General features: G+C 40.5%; 1 protein-coding gene across 2 annotated transcripts in view; it reads left to right on the top strand.

Annotated features, from left to right (window-relative positions):
* CDON (cell adhesion associated, oncogene regulated) overlaps positions 1-15,168 on the top strand; it is a 97,748-nt gene that overhangs the window by 31,240 nt on the left and 51,340 nt on the right. For both annotated transcript variants that reach the window (XM_069565434.1, XM_069565433.1), the window contains exons 3-9: positions 1,659-1,795; positions 3,591-3,863; positions 5,309-5,455; positions 6,485-6,628; positions 7,493-7,780; positions 9,558-9,827; positions 14,791-15,135. In XM_069565434.1, the coding sequence (XP_069421535.1) occupies positions 1,720-1,795; positions 3,591-3,863; positions 5,309-5,455; positions 6,485-6,628; positions 7,493-7,780; positions 9,558-9,827; positions 14,791-15,135 (1,543 nt within the window). In that variant the 5' untranslated portion in view covers positions 1,659-1,719. The remainder of the gene's footprint in view (positions 1-1,658; positions 1,796-3,590; positions 3,864-5,308; positions 5,456-6,484; positions 6,629-7,492; positions 7,781-9,557; positions 9,828-14,790; positions 15,136-15,168) is intronic.

Raw genomic sequence — 15,168 nt, 5'->3', positions numbered from 1 at the left:
GATTCTGTTGGCTTACCTTTAGAGTCTGCTTTGAATCGAGTGATTCAGTGACTGCCTCTATTGTATCTGATGCACCCTATAGACCAGTGAAAGGCAGTAGGCCCTTATTACATCTATATGTTTTGGTCCTTGGAGCTTGTAAAAGTTCTAGAAACAGTCTTATATTTTGAAAGAAATAAGGCAATGTCCTGATATAGAGCTTAACAATTAGGGCAGTATAGATGAGAGAATGCTTATGATATAAATGAGACAAAATACTAATTCTATAAATGAGAAATGGGAAACAGCTCTTTGAATGAAGCAGCTTGGTCAGTTGAAAATTCAGTTATTCAGATCCCAGTTCTTAACCCTTACAGACACTGCTGTATGTTCCTCTCCCAACTCTGTGCTCTTCTGTGAGTCCAGGTAAGAAGAGACTGGGGGCTGAAGCTTTTCTTCCTCTTAATCCTGTGAATCACTGGATTCAGTGGCTGCCCGCCATTTTGCAAGCTATATATAGAGTGCCCCCAATACGAGACAGGCAGCCACTAACGTAGTGCTTCCACCAGCTTGTCCACACTCTTCCGTTCCTGCCCCACTTCAGTCTAGTCAATCCGCCAGTCAGTGATCTTAAAGCATAATGAGACCCCATTACTCCCTTCTCTAAGTCCTCCAAGGGCCCGCCGTTGCCTTGAGAATGAATGCCAGCATCTTCACCGTGGCTTTTGAAACTGGGTGGGGTCTAGCCTGGCTTTCCTCTGTGCTCTTTTTCTGGCTCATCCCACTCTCACCACAGTGGTCTTTGGATGTTCTGCAGGAGGCTCAGTCCCCACCCAAGTCTGCCCTTAGTTTTCTCTGTGCAATCCATGAGTCCCCATCGGAAAAAAGGACGAAAACCAGGAGCCCCTAACTTAGAGTGTTGTTGCGAAGGTTCAGTTAATGTATGAAAACCACTGAGATGGTGTCTGGCCCATGCGATTAACACTGTATAAACGTTAGTTAAAATGTTGTTGTTTTTGTTATTGTTTGTATTGCAAGGAATGTAGAGAAGGAATGCGTTTTGGTTGAGTTTTAGATGGTTGTGAGTTGTACAGACAGAAATGGGTGAAAGGCCGTAATGGATTCATTTGGAATGATTGGGTCTGTGTAAAATAAGTATCTTAGTATCTTGGAAGAATAAGCGGAACTTCTAACTTTAATGCCTACAGATTATTTTCTGAACTGGGAAGATGTGGATCATCAAATGCCTTGTATTTGATTCAGTCTATATAAAGCTTGGAAAAGGCAATGGCGACCCACTCCAGTACTCTTGCCTGGAAAATCCCATGGGTGGAGGAACCTGGTGGGCTGCAGTCCGTGGGGTCGCTAAGAGTCGAACACGACTCAGTGACTTCACTTTCACTTTTCACTTTCATGCATTGGAGAAGGACATGGCAACCCACTCCAGTGTTCTTGCCTGGAGAATCCCAGGGACGGGGGAGACTGGTGGGCTGCCGTCTATGGGGTCGCACAGGGTCGGACACGACTAAAGCGACTTAGCAGCAGCAGCAGCAGATAAAGCTTGCGAAATTGAAGGCAGCTATCACGTGCAGAACTCTGGCTCTTGAGAGAATAGATTTCGACTGTCTTTGTACTTTAGAATTTCCTTCTTCTGTTTTTCTCCCCTCTATGTCTCTTAGTGAGCCAAAGCCTGGGTTTTGCCTTGGAAGTCTGCCCTGGCCGCTTCTGTAATCTGGCGCTATGCATCCAGATTCTAGACCCTTACAGACGCTGCTGTACATTACCCTCCTGATGCTGTGCGCTTCTGTGAGTCCAGGTAAGAAGAGAGAATGGTAACTTTCTGAAGCTTGGGCTGAAGCTTGTCCTCATCTTAATCCTATGAAAAACTTCAACTTTAATGCTTGGCCAATAGTAATGGTTTATAAAGACATTTCTAAGATTTGTTTCACCAGCGGAACAATTTTTAAAACTTTAATTAAACAATTTAAGGATTTCTTAGTAGTACTTCTAGGCACTCACAGCCCTTCCCATCATTGTCCTTGTAGTTTATTCCTTTTGTTGCCTTGAAAATAAATATTTTCTGATCGTGCTTTTTTTCCAATGAGGATATGTTACAGATTTCTGAATTTGGAAATTATAATAGGAATAAAGTGCTGACTACATACCACCGCAGAGGAGTTTTAGAATCAGCATGTAATAATACTCAACTTGAAATGAGAGAACTTGGTTTGAATCCCAGGTCTCATGACCTCGCCTAATTTATTATCTCTTTGCATTACTGAAAAGCTTTAATGTGTTTATTGTTAAATGTACATATAAGCCCAAGGCTGATACATGGCCCATATGCATTTCTTTTTATTTTAAATTTGTGTGAAGATTTATATAGAAGTATATACAAATACAGTGATGTTTATTTATTAATGTCTATTTATTATCTTTGTTAAAAATACTGTATAATTGTGTTTGATTTAGTAAGGGAAAATTGATTTAGTGGTTTTATTTCTGGTTTTTGTTGGGCTAAATAGCAACCTCAGATTCCGTTGAGGCATTTCCCTTAATCTTTATTTCTGGTAAAATACCCTATAAAAGTAGATTCAGCAATTTATTGTGTTTTTTCTTTTAAGTATTTTATTATACCAGATTAACAGGATTCCTCCCCCATCCTCTTTTATGGGTGGAGGAGAGGGATCTGTTTTGATACTTGAGTACAAGAACCTCTCTCTCCCAAATTCCTGGAAGAACAGACACAACAAACGAAACTATTCCAAACACCAAATAAAAATGTTCAGAATGATACCCCGTTTATCCTTACATCCCAGAAAGGATAGGCTTTATATTTCAGTGTGGCTTCTTGACTTTCTACTTCTGCTTTCTTAGAAGTTGAACATGATGTATATTAAAGAGAATTAGTCAAGAAGTTGTTGTTATTGCTTAGTCGCTGAGTTGTGTCTGACTCTTTCGCAACTCCATGGACTATAGCCCACCAGGCTCCTCTGCCCATGAGATGTACCAAGCAAGAATATTGGAATGGGTTGCCCTTTCCTTCTCCAGGAGATCTTTCCAACCCAGGAATCGAACCCCTGCCCCCTGCATTGGCAGTCAGATTCTTCACCACTGAGCCACCAGGGAAGCCCGATCCAGAAGTACCATAACCTTTATTGATAAAATAATTTGCTCTTAAAAGTCAAATCCTGTTGGTAATATGGAAGAGAATTCTCTTTATTTTGAAAGTCATCTTCTCTTTTTCAGATGCCTAATTTCCAGTTTTTAAAACCTGCTTCATTCAAAGAGCAGCTCACCATTTCTCATTTACAGAATTGGTATTTTGTTTATTTAGATCATAAGGATTGTTATCTGTACTGTCCTAACCTAATTGTTATGTTCTATATCAGGACATTGCCTTGTTTCTTTACAAATGTAAAGCTCTTCCTAGAACTTACACAAGCTCTTAAGGACCATAGCATATAGATGCAGTAAGGGATTGCCTTTTGTTGTGTATATGCTGATAAGTATATTAAATGTGCTCTTTTTCTCTCTCCCCTTATCTCCTCTTCTCTCCCATTCCCTCCCCCACCTCCACCCCTTTATATACGGGGAATGTTCCCTTGCAGACTTGGCACCTTATTTTGTTTCTGAGCCATTGTCTGCTGTCCAGAAACTTGGTGGACCTGTAGTACTGCATTGCTCTGCTAAACCTGTGACTGCTCGTATCTCATGGTTGCATAATGGAAAAAGATTGGACAGAAACGTGGAACAGATTAAGATTCATCAGGGCACGTTGACTATCCTTTCTCTTAACCCCTCACTTTCGGGTTATTACCAGTGCGTTGCCAACAACAGCATCGGTGCCATCCTGAGTGGGCCTGCAACCATATCCACTGCAGGTGAGTTTAATTGTTGTCCCCGTGATAGATGCTTTTTCCTGAAATTACTCTTGGTACCTGCGTTGTTTGAGTCGTGGAAGGAGCATGGGCTTTGGAGTAAGATACATATGAATTCTCATCAGGGAATGATACTTGAACCTCTGTGAGCATAGCATGGTGTCTTCCATTGTAATGAGGGATGTGAAAATTATTTTGTGCAGAGTTAGGACAATTTTCTAACATGAAACTGAATTTCCTTGTATTTTAAAGTTCTTAATAGCAGCAGCAACCGCTGTCGTCTGCTTTGATGCAGTTATTTCATGCAGTCCTTTATCTTTTTCTCAAATCTAATTGTTTTATTTACTTTGATTGCAGTGGTTTTCGTTTATTTAATTGAAACCAAGTTAAAGGAGTGGGGAGGGGGGGAAATAACGACAAAGAAAGGAATGTTGAGTATTGAATTTATGGAAAATCTAGACTGCGTGGTTTTCTTAGTAAGTTTGAGCCATCTGCCTTTCAAATGGTGATGGCTTCCAGTAATGGAAAACGTCTTTGTGAGGGCACCCCTATTTACAGAACAAATCTGGATTCCCCAGGAGTAGTGAGTTTGTCATAACTGAGAAGAGTAAATGTTTTTGTAGAGCTGTGACCCATGGACAGCTCCAAGTCACACGCTGGAGGGCTGAATTCCTAGGGGCAGGCTGCAAGTGCTTTCATCACTGGCCATAATAAAGAGCACTTCCATGCTGGCTCCATCTGCAGTGAGCTTAAACAGGGAGAAATTGAGACCTAGTTAGGGGACTTCTTTGGCAGTGGTTAAGATTCAGTGCTTCCTCCGCAAGGAGCCTGAGTTCCATCCCTGGTCTGGGAAACTAAAATCCCACACATACACACAAAAGTTAAAAAAAAAAAAAGAATTAATAGTATACTGGGGACTTCCCTGGTGGCTCAGACAGTAAAAAATCTGCCTGCAATGCAGGAGAATGGATTCTCTCCCTGGAAATTCAAATGATACACTGCTTTTTTTTTTTCCCCCGTGTCCTAGGTTCATTCTAATAAACCATTTTATTGCCATGTGAGTAGCTACAAACAGAATAAAGATGCATAGGGAAAGTGAGCTGTGATGAGAGACTGGATTAAAAAGGATTCGTCTTGATAGAATGGGGAACAGTTATGCTTTGTAGTCCCCCCTAATGTTTCAGGAACAGTTTGCTTGTCTTGTAGTCTCCTGGAAGCACTGACTTCTCGAAAAGGGTGCCATGACTAAGCTTCAGCCCTCAACCGTGCACCTCTATCCCAGCTGCTTACTGAGATAAAAAGATTCTGCTACTCTGGGAACTGGGATTAGCTGCCACACACAACTGTGGTGCCAGTGTTGTTTCTGGTTTTAAAATGTCCTTTGGGGAAGAGAGTTCACATTCACATTTATCTATTGATCTGTCTACTTATTTACTTATTTATTTCAGTTCTTGGTGATTTTGGTGCATCCAGAAAACATGTTATTACAGCAGAAGAAAAGAGTACTGGTTTCATTGGCTGCAAGGTACCAGACAGTAACCCCAAAGCTGAAGTGCGCTATAAAATCCGGGGGAAGTGGCTGAAGCAGTCCACAGGTGAGAACTCTGATGAAAAGCCAGTGGCACCCACGGAACAAACGTCATTCACCAGCTTCCTTTAAGCTCTGTGTGCTGGGGGCTGTGGACACAAAAATACTTGAGATATATTGTCTCTCCTCTTGAGAGTCAAGTGGAGGAGACTAGATCAAATAGTTACAGTATAAGACAGAACGTAATATAGAGTACAGGACAGAAATGATTATAGGGAATTCCCGGGTGGTCCAGGGGTTAAGACTCTGGGCTTCCAACGCAGGGGGCGAGGATTCAGTCGCTAGTCAGGGAACTAAGATCCTGTATGCTCAGAGGTGCAGCCAAAAAGTAAAAATTAAAAAGAAATAATTACAACCCCGCACCTCCAAGGCTCACTCCTTCAACCTGTTCGGGAATCTACTCAGATAATAATTCCTTCACGGTCACTCTCCTGGCTCTATCTAAAGTAATAAGCCGTGTTTTCTCTGTCCCCCTTGATTCAGCTTCCTCTTTTCTGTGGCGCTGTATTATGTCAGCGCTTGCTTGCTTTTTATTTGCCCCTTTCTTGGCTACCCCATCCCTGCACTGGAACGCTGGCTGTGGGAGCGCAGGGCTTGCTCTATCTGCCTCTTTCACTGTTGTATCGCTTGGGCCCAGGCGGTTGTTGGCAGAAAGTAGGCTCTCGGTACATGCTGTTGAGACGAAAGAAATGAAGACGTGGATGAATATTGGGTGGTCAGTGCTGTAGGCAGAGGTTTGCCCAAGGTGATAGCTGCGGTCATTGTGTCTTTGTCCAAATATGTTTCTTGTGCTTTTGATTTTTGCAATGACTGGTCTGTAGTCATGGGCTTGATTTTGTTACTCAAGTGCTGTTGACTTTTTTTTTTTTTTTTCTGTCTTGGCTTTCCTTTTCCTTCATTTAATGTTCTTCCCCTGATTGCTTATCGGCTGCTTGTGTCATGTCTACATTTAAAGTATAATTATCAACCTTTGTAAATTTTAACTGGTGTCCTTCATAAAGAGAGAAGCCTAACTGCATTCCCCTTCCTTCCTCAGAGAATTATCTAATCCTTCCATCAGGAAATCTTCAGATTTTGAATGTATCCTTAGAGGACAAGGGATCTTACAAATGTGCAGCTTTTAATCCTGTCACACACGAGTTAAAAGTTGAACCCATTGGCCAAAAGCTCCTTGTGAGTCGTAAGTATTTGGGGGAATCATGGTCACTGGGGAGAGTCCTTGGAAGCATTCCACGTGAAGAGTTGGGAAATGGGACTTCATTTTTCTTTCACATCCTGTTTGTTTATCATGAGAAAGTCTTATAAAAAATTACATGCCTAAATAGCATAATTCTATACATGTTTTATTAATACAAATATAATGGCTTTCCAGGAGAGAATTTTGGTTGAATTTACTGAGTAGAATTCATGCGGGGGACTCTGCCTTTTGCTCAGAGAAAAAGAAATTAGAGAGACTTCCCTGGTGGTCTAGTGGTTAAGACCTTGCCTTCCAATGCAGGTCGGGGGGCTAAGATCCCACGTGTCTCAGAACCAAAAAACCAGACCATAAACAACAGAAATTTATTGTAACAAATTCAATAAAGACTTTAAAAACGGTCCACGACAAAAACAATCTTTAAAAAGAGAAAAAAAAGAAATTGGAGAGCAAGTATCGCTGAATATCAGTGGTAATCAAATTGGTGGCTGACTGTGAATTATGAAAAAATATTTCTCAGTTCTCTTTGAGATATGGTAAGTCATAGCTGATTTTTAGCTTAGGGTGGTCAAGTTGTGAGTAGATCAGTAGTCAGAGCACAGTGAAGGAGTGGTCCATGTGCTTGGTGTGAATTTGACATTTCAGAACTATTAATTCAGAAGTAGCACTGAAGGATCCCCAAGTCTTTTAAATTTAATTCTCAACTGAAAATGGCTTCGTTACCAAATAGGACCTTGTAGTGTTAAAAAGAGTAAATGGGAAGATGAGGACGCTCACAGCTTTGCTAAGGAAGACGGTGGGAGTGGATACTTAATGATAATGATTTTTTTGCTTTGCTTCTTTCTCCAGGTCCTTCTTCAGATGACTTTCACATTCTTCACCCCACCTTTTCACAGGCATTAGCCGTTCTTTCTCGTAGTCCTGTGACCCTGGAGTGTGTGGTGAGTGGGGTCCCGGCTTCTCACGTGCTCTGGCTGAAGGATGGTCAGGATGCTGTGGTGGGAAGCACTTGGAGGAGGCTGTACACGCATCTTGCCACGGACAGCATCGACCCAGCGGACTCCGGCAACTACTCCTGTGTGGTGGGAAACAAGTCTGGAGATGCCAAACATGTGACTTACGTGGTGAATGTACTTGGTAAGACGTTACTTGTTAAGTGTTTTTTCAAGTCGGGCTATTTTTCTGATCTAACTGATGTTTGAACAGAAGATCTATTTGTGAACACTAAAAGGAATAGAGACTCTCTAGAAATAGCACCCCCAGTAGCCAGAACAAGCTTCATTTCTCTAAAGCACCACTGGGACTTCCATGGGGGTCCCTTGGTTTGAGACTTGGCATTCCCAATGCAGGAAGTGGGATTCAGGCTCTGGTTCGGGAACTAAGATCCCACCACATACTGTGTGGTGCAGCCGCGGAAGAAAGAGGACTGCCGAGTTGGGCAGTATTTCTGTGTGGCACAGAGCCTGGGATGTTCTTGGAGCCTCACCCCTAACCCGGTTACACAAAATGGAGCTGGTTCTTCCTTCTCAGTGACATGGAGGGAAGAGAGTGGAGCTCAACAGGATGAGGATTCTGGGCTGTATCGGTGTGTAGTGTCCAGCAACAGTAAGGCAGAGTGCACGCACGCTCAGTTGTGTCTGACTCTTTTTCGAGCCCTGGACTGTAGCCCACCAGGCTCCTCTGTCCATGGCACTGCCCAAGCAAGAATACCGGAGTGGGCTGCCATTTCCTCCTTCAGGCTATCTTCTCCACCCAGGAGTCGAACTCACGTCTCCTGCGTCTCCTGCATTGGCAGGCGGATTCTCTACTATTGAGCCACTGGGAAGCCCAACTAAGACAGAGTACTGACTAGAAAATGTCATCTCTAAAGGAAGTGGATTTCATTTTATTTTCCCTTTTGGAATGGTTTCACGATCGCTGACTCATCAGCTTTGTGTTATTTTCACTCACGTTCTGTGTGTATTATTTATTTCATTGACGTTCCTTTCTTCCAGCTACCTATCTCACTGTCATGTGTAGCAGCAAAAATGTTTGATCAAAACAAATTTTCATGAAAACCAGAAAAAAGTTTCATACTAAATATAGTTTTTGTCAACTTTCTGTACCTGTTTATGTGCAACAATGGCCTGACGCAGGTTACCTTGTCATTAGTATAAATGTATGGCAAGCAGGCTTTAAAATTTAATGATAATGAGGACTAGATGAATATATATAATCGTTTAATATTGGCATATGTTACAAATGTCGATACATGATTTACTTTGTCCAAGTAAAACGTGGCCTGATGGATACTAAAAGAAGATTTTTGCCCAGAGTATTCCTAACCTCAAAGCAGAATTCACCAGGAAAAAAAATTTTTTTTCACTTCCAAATAAGCATTCTTCTATTTTGGCTCTTGTATAGTAAAGGAAATTATTATTTCAAAACAGATCATCTGAAACTCTGCATATGTGCATGTGTGTGTGCGCACATATGTTGGCTTGGGGGCTGGTTAATTGGGTGGAGAGATCTATTACTTAAAAAGGGACTGAAACATATTAGTAACATATGGTTTGTCCTATTGGAGGAAAGTCAATACATTTCTAATTTTTTGTTGATGATCACAGTGGATAGGAGAATATGAGGAAACAATACATTTTGGTTTCAACTAGTTATCAGTAGAGAGAGTTTGTATGACTTGTGTGAGGGCTAACTTTAAATTTTTTATTTTCATTTTTTATTAATTTTTATTGGAGTATTAGATGATTGACAATGTTGTGTTAGTTTCAGGTATATAGCAAAGTGAATCAATTATACATATACATATCTCCACTCTTTTAGATTCTTTTCCCATATAGGTCATTACAGAGGATTGAGTAGAGGTCCCTGTGTTATACAGTAGGTCCTTTTGAATTATAATATGTTTTATTTTTAGAACACGCTTCAATTTCTAAAGGACTGCAGGATCAGACAGTGTCCCTGGGTGCGACAGTACAATTCACGTGTGAAGTTCATGGGAACCCAGCACCCAACCGTACCTGGTTTCACAACGCCCAGCCCGTTCGCCCTTCCCCACGACATCTAACTGTGGGAAATGGATTGAAAATCAATGGTGTTACCATGGAAGATTCTGGGCTGTATCAGTGTGTTGCAGATAATGGGATTGGATTTACACAGTCTACTGGGAGACTTGAAATTGAAAAAGGTAGGCTTTTAGGTCATGTCATCCTAGGAAATTTCACTTTATAGATGGGACTTTGTTTTGATTAAACATTAAATCATCTTTACAAAAAGGAAGTAATCCTATCACCATAACAGAACTGTGTTCATTTTCCATGTTCCTTTCTGCTTGCTGGTAGACCTTTCCATGAAGAAGCAACCTTATTTAATCAGGCTCATAAAAAAATTTTTGTTCAATATTTTTTAACAGATACATCATTGCTTTAAAAAGGTATAATTTTAAAAGTATGTGGTAAAAATCTCATTCATGTTCCCTAGCCAGTCAGGTGTCTCTTAGAACTAACAAGTTTTATAATTTTCTTGACTATTCTTGTATGCATGTATATGGTTAATTACATATAACATGTGAGTTTGTGTGCATTTAATAACAATATCAGTTTTTTTTACACAAATGATGTTGAATTTCTTCTGTAAAAATTTCCTTGGATTTTACCTTAAAATTACCTTGATTTTTTTCACTTAACTTATATCTTGGCCATCTTCACATATGCTACATTAAAGAATATTTGCATTTCCCTTAAAAAAATGCCTGCTTAGTCTTCTGTTGTATAGCTGTGAAGGTCTGACTGATACCTCATGGATGCCTGTTTCTAATCCTTTGCTATTACAAGGAGTCTATGATGAATGTCCTTCTACATAGATTATTTTGCACAAACGTGAACATCTTTAAAGTAAATTCTTAGAAATAAACTTGCTAAATAAAAGCATATATGCCTTGGTAATTTTGACAGATACCTTGTTCTCTCTCTCTTGTTATCATTTTACACTCCTACCAGCAATGTTTCCTTATATCCTCACTAAGGCAGTGGTTTGTCAGAATTCTATTTAATGTTTGCCTATCTGATAGGTTTTTCAAAACTACCTTTTGATCCCTGTATTTTTTATTATTATGAGTGACGTTGAGCATCTCATCATGTGTTTCTGAGCCATTGAATTTGCTTTTCTGTGTATTGGCTGCTCGTTGTCTTTTGTCCATTATATATTAGGTGGTTCATCTTTTTTATTATTTATAGGAATTCTTTATATATTATAGAAATTAAGCTTTTGCTGAGAGTTACAAATATTTCAAAGAATCAGTATGACAGAGACCAACTCTCTGAACTTCTTGCAGTTACTTTAGACTCTGAACTTGCTACTTCGATGAATTACTTCAGATGTTAATAATAAAAAAGAAGTTTTAAATGGCATGTATTCGGAAATTTAGAATTATAGTTCTCAATGGATGGGTGAAAAAATCATAATGGAAATTTAAAATTCAAAATGATAATAAATGTCAAAATCAAATTGTGTGGGATATAGGAGAGCAGAATATAAAAGGATTTATACCCTTAAATGCTTATTAAAAAAAAAAGCTTATAAAACTAAAAATTAGTGGACTAAGTAAAATAACAGAATAGATTTAAAGAAAAGGGATAATAAAGATAAGGACAGAAATCAGTTAAATGGAAAATTAAGATAAAATAGATAGGATCAGTAGGGATAAAGATTAACCAAGGAGTTAGCCCCGTAATTAGTCAGAGAATTTAAAGTATTGTTTGATGGTTCAGACGGTAAAGCGTCTGCCTGCAATTCGGGAGACCTGGGTTCCATCCCTGGGTCGGGAAGATCCCCTGGAGAAGGAAATGGCAACCCACTCCAGTATTCTTGCCTGGAAAATCCCATGGATGGAGCCTGGTAGGCTACAGTCCGTGGAGTTGCAAAGAGTCAGACACGACTGAACGACTTCACTTCACTTCACTTCTTCATCCAATTTAATGAATAAAGGAGAAAAATAATATGATGATCTCAACAGAAGCAGAAAAACCATTTGATATAATTCAGTATCCATGTTAGACACTCTTGGAAAAATAGAAATAGGAGGGAACTTTCTTAACTTGATAAAGAATATCCAATAAAAAACTTATAGGAAACTACTTTTAGTGGCAAAATGTTAAAGCATTCCCTTTAAAATATCTTTTAGTTGTCATCATAGTGCAGATTCTAACCAGCACAGAATGATAAGAAAAAGAAATAAAGATATTAGGATATAAGAAGGCAGGAGAAGAAGGGGGCAACAGAGAAAGAGATGGTTGGATGACATCACTAAGTCCATGGACATGAGTTTTCGCAAACTCCTGGAGACAGTGAAGAACATGAAATCCTGGCATGCTGCAGTCATGGAGTCGTAAAGAGTTGGACAGGACTTAGTGACTGAACAGCAGTAAAGATAAGAGAGAAAGAAACCCAGCTGTTATTAATGTTCTTAATTCACAGCTCCTATGGTTGTCATTGGAGAGAATCCTCTATGGTTTGTTGGCAAATTATTAAAAATAATAAACGCTTTAGCACAGTGGCTGATGAAGACCAATAAACAGGAATCCATTGCCTTTCTATGTACCCGTGTGTTAGCAAGTTTCTCTAGAGAAACAAAACACAACACGATATATAAGATACACATCAGAGGAGATTTACTGTAGAAACTGGCTCACACAGTTAAGGTGGTCAAGTCTGTCATCTGCAAACTGGGGAAGGAGGTAAGCTGGTGAAGCCGTTCAGTTGTGGGAGAAGTGATGATATAAGTCTCAACCTAAGCCCCATAGCCAGAGGTCCAGGAACACTGAAGCCCAGTGTCCTTAGGGCAGGAGAAGGATGACTAGGCTCATGGAGAGAATTCGCTCTTCTTCTGCATTTTTGTTCTACTGGGGTCCTCATCGGATTGGATGGTGCCCACCCACGCTGGGGAGGGCCATCTGCTATCCTCAGTTTACCAATTCAGGTGCAAATTTCTTCTGCACCTCACAGATAACACCGAGTTATCTGGGCATCCTTTAACCCAGTCAAGTTGACATATAAAACTAACCATTATTACCAGCAACAGAAAATGTCATTTAAAAGTCACCTTTTTTATATTAGAAACATTAAAAAGGTCCAAGTACATGGAAATATATAACAGTTCATGGATACCAAAATTCAGTATTAACATACTCCTCAGGGCTTTCCAAAGGCTTTCTATAGATTCGTGCAATTTCAACTAAATCCTACCACTAGTTTGAGGACTTAGACAAACTAATTCTAAATCATGTGGATGATCAAAAGCCCAAGAATAGCTAAGACACTCTAAAAGAAGAACAAGAATGTGGGGGGCCTTGCTTTAGCAGATGTTAGAACATATACAAAAATGTATAGTAATTAAGATAGGTCTTCCCTGGTGGCTCAGTGGTGGCAAATCCGCCTGCCAATGCTGGAGACTGGAGTTTGATCCCTGGCCTGGAAGGATTCCACAGCTAAACCCACAACTCTTGAGCCTGTGCTCTAGAGCCTGGGAGCTTCAACTGCTGAAGCCCGGGCCCCCTAGAGCTGGTGCTCTGCAGTAAGAGAAGCCACCACAATGAGAAGCCTGCACACCTCAGCTAGAGGGTAGTCCCCACTCCCCGCAACGAGAGAAAAGCCTGAGCAGCGCTGAGGATCCAGCACAGCCAAAAATAAGTGAACAAATAAATAAAATTATTATTTTTAAAAAAAGACAGTGATGTATTATTGGTGCAGGAAAAGACAAGTATACTCTTGGAACAAGACAGAGACCGTCATGAAGGATATGCAGGTAAGGACTGGACCTAGGTGGCACTGCAGATCACCAAGGGAAGGATATCCTTTCCAGGTTTCCATGTGGGATAACTGGTTATCCAAATGGAGAAGAAGAAATTAAATCTCTGATGCACAAAGGCTAAGTTCCAGTGGGTTAAAGACCTATATATGAAAGGCAAAATGGTGAAGTTTTTCAAGAAAATATAGAAGAATATATGATCTAGGTAAAACTTTTTAACAAGAAATTTTAGGCTAATTTTTTAAGAAAAGATTGGTGTGACCGCATTAAAATTAAAGCATTCTTATTATTAAAAGATACCATTAAAATGAAAAGAAAAACAGAAAATACTAGTAACAAATGTAACTCACAAAACAACAATATGTAGTTACAAAGAATCCAGAACCATTATGAAAAAGATACAGGACCCAGTAGAAAAAAGGACAAAAGGTATTTGACAGAGGAAGAAAACATGAGTAGCAGATAAACACATGAAAAGATGTGCAACCTCACTGGTACTGAGGGAAGGGCAGGTTATGACCCCTGAGATAGCATTTTGCATGTACTGCTGCCAAGTCGCTTCAGTCTGTGTTGCTTATCTGACTCTGTGCGACCCCGTAAACGGCAGCCCACCAGGCTCCCCCGTCCCTGGGATTCTCCCGGCAAGAACACTGGAGTGGGTTGCCATGTCCTTCTCCAATGCATGAAAGGGAAAAGTGAAAATGATGTTGCTCAGTCATGTCCAACTCTTAGCGACCCCATGGACTGCAGCCTTCCAGGCTCCTCCATCCATGGGATTTTCCAGGCAAGAGTAATGGAGTGGGGTGCCATTGCTAGGTGGTCAAAAATTCAGAAATCTGGTAATTGTTGAATGACTTTGTCAAACGCAGGAAGTAGGACTAGAAAAGGAGAAAGATGTGCTGGAGAAAATGTCAAGTGTCAATATTCTATTGTGAGGAATATGCCTCCAAAATATCTGGGACCAAAAGAAAGGAGGTGGTGCCACCTTAGTTTAGAAACAAAAATTTATTCATGTATATGGTCAGAAATACATTTATCAACTATAATTCAGAACAGGTTTTTCTCCCAGAACTTCTGTGATCAGATTTATGCCTCCTGGAACCAACTTTTCTTTTTTGAAGGCCTATTGCTTAGTCTTATACTTCTTTACACCTTTTTCATGGTAATGTCTGAGGTTTTGGCTTCACATGTTTTGTGTTTGCAGTGATGTGCTGAAGATACCTGTGGGCAAGCTCTCTTCACAGTTCTGTATTTACATTTATGCAATAGGATGAAATTATTTTGCATTGTAGATACTGTATATAATGTGCTTAATTTTTACATGCGAATCATTTTTCTTTAATAGGCGGTGGACTCAAGCCCATTATAATCAGAGCGCCAGCAAGTGTAGAGGTGGCCGTTGGTGGCTCTCTGACTTTGTCCTGCAATGCCACTGGGGTACCAGTGCCTGCCATCCATTGGCACGACAAGCACGGGCTGATAACCAGCCATCTGTCTCAAGCTCTTAGATCTAAATCCCGAAAACCCCACTTATTAAGACCTGGGAGTTCTGACCCAGAGCCTTTCACATCCCGGCCAGGCTCAAGCTCTCTGTACATTCAGGCTGTTACTCGAGAACACGCCGGGAAGTACACCTGTGAAGCCACAAACGCGCATGGCACCACACGGTCGGAAGCCGTCCTTACGGTTGGTGAGTTGTCATTAGTATCTTTTTCCAGGTGAA

The sequence above is a fragment of the Ovis canadensis genome, chromosome 21 (assembly GCF_042477335.2).
Source record: "Ovis canadensis isolate MfBH-ARS-UI-01 breed Bighorn chromosome 21, ARS-UI_OviCan_v2, whole genome shotgun sequence".
In the NCBI taxonomy this organism is placed as follows: Eukaryota; Metazoa; Chordata; class Mammalia; order Artiodactyla; family Bovidae; genus Ovis; species Ovis canadensis.
The sequence above is the reverse complement of the archived record's forward strand: the minus strand, read 5'-3'. Positions and strand labels throughout refer to the sequence as shown.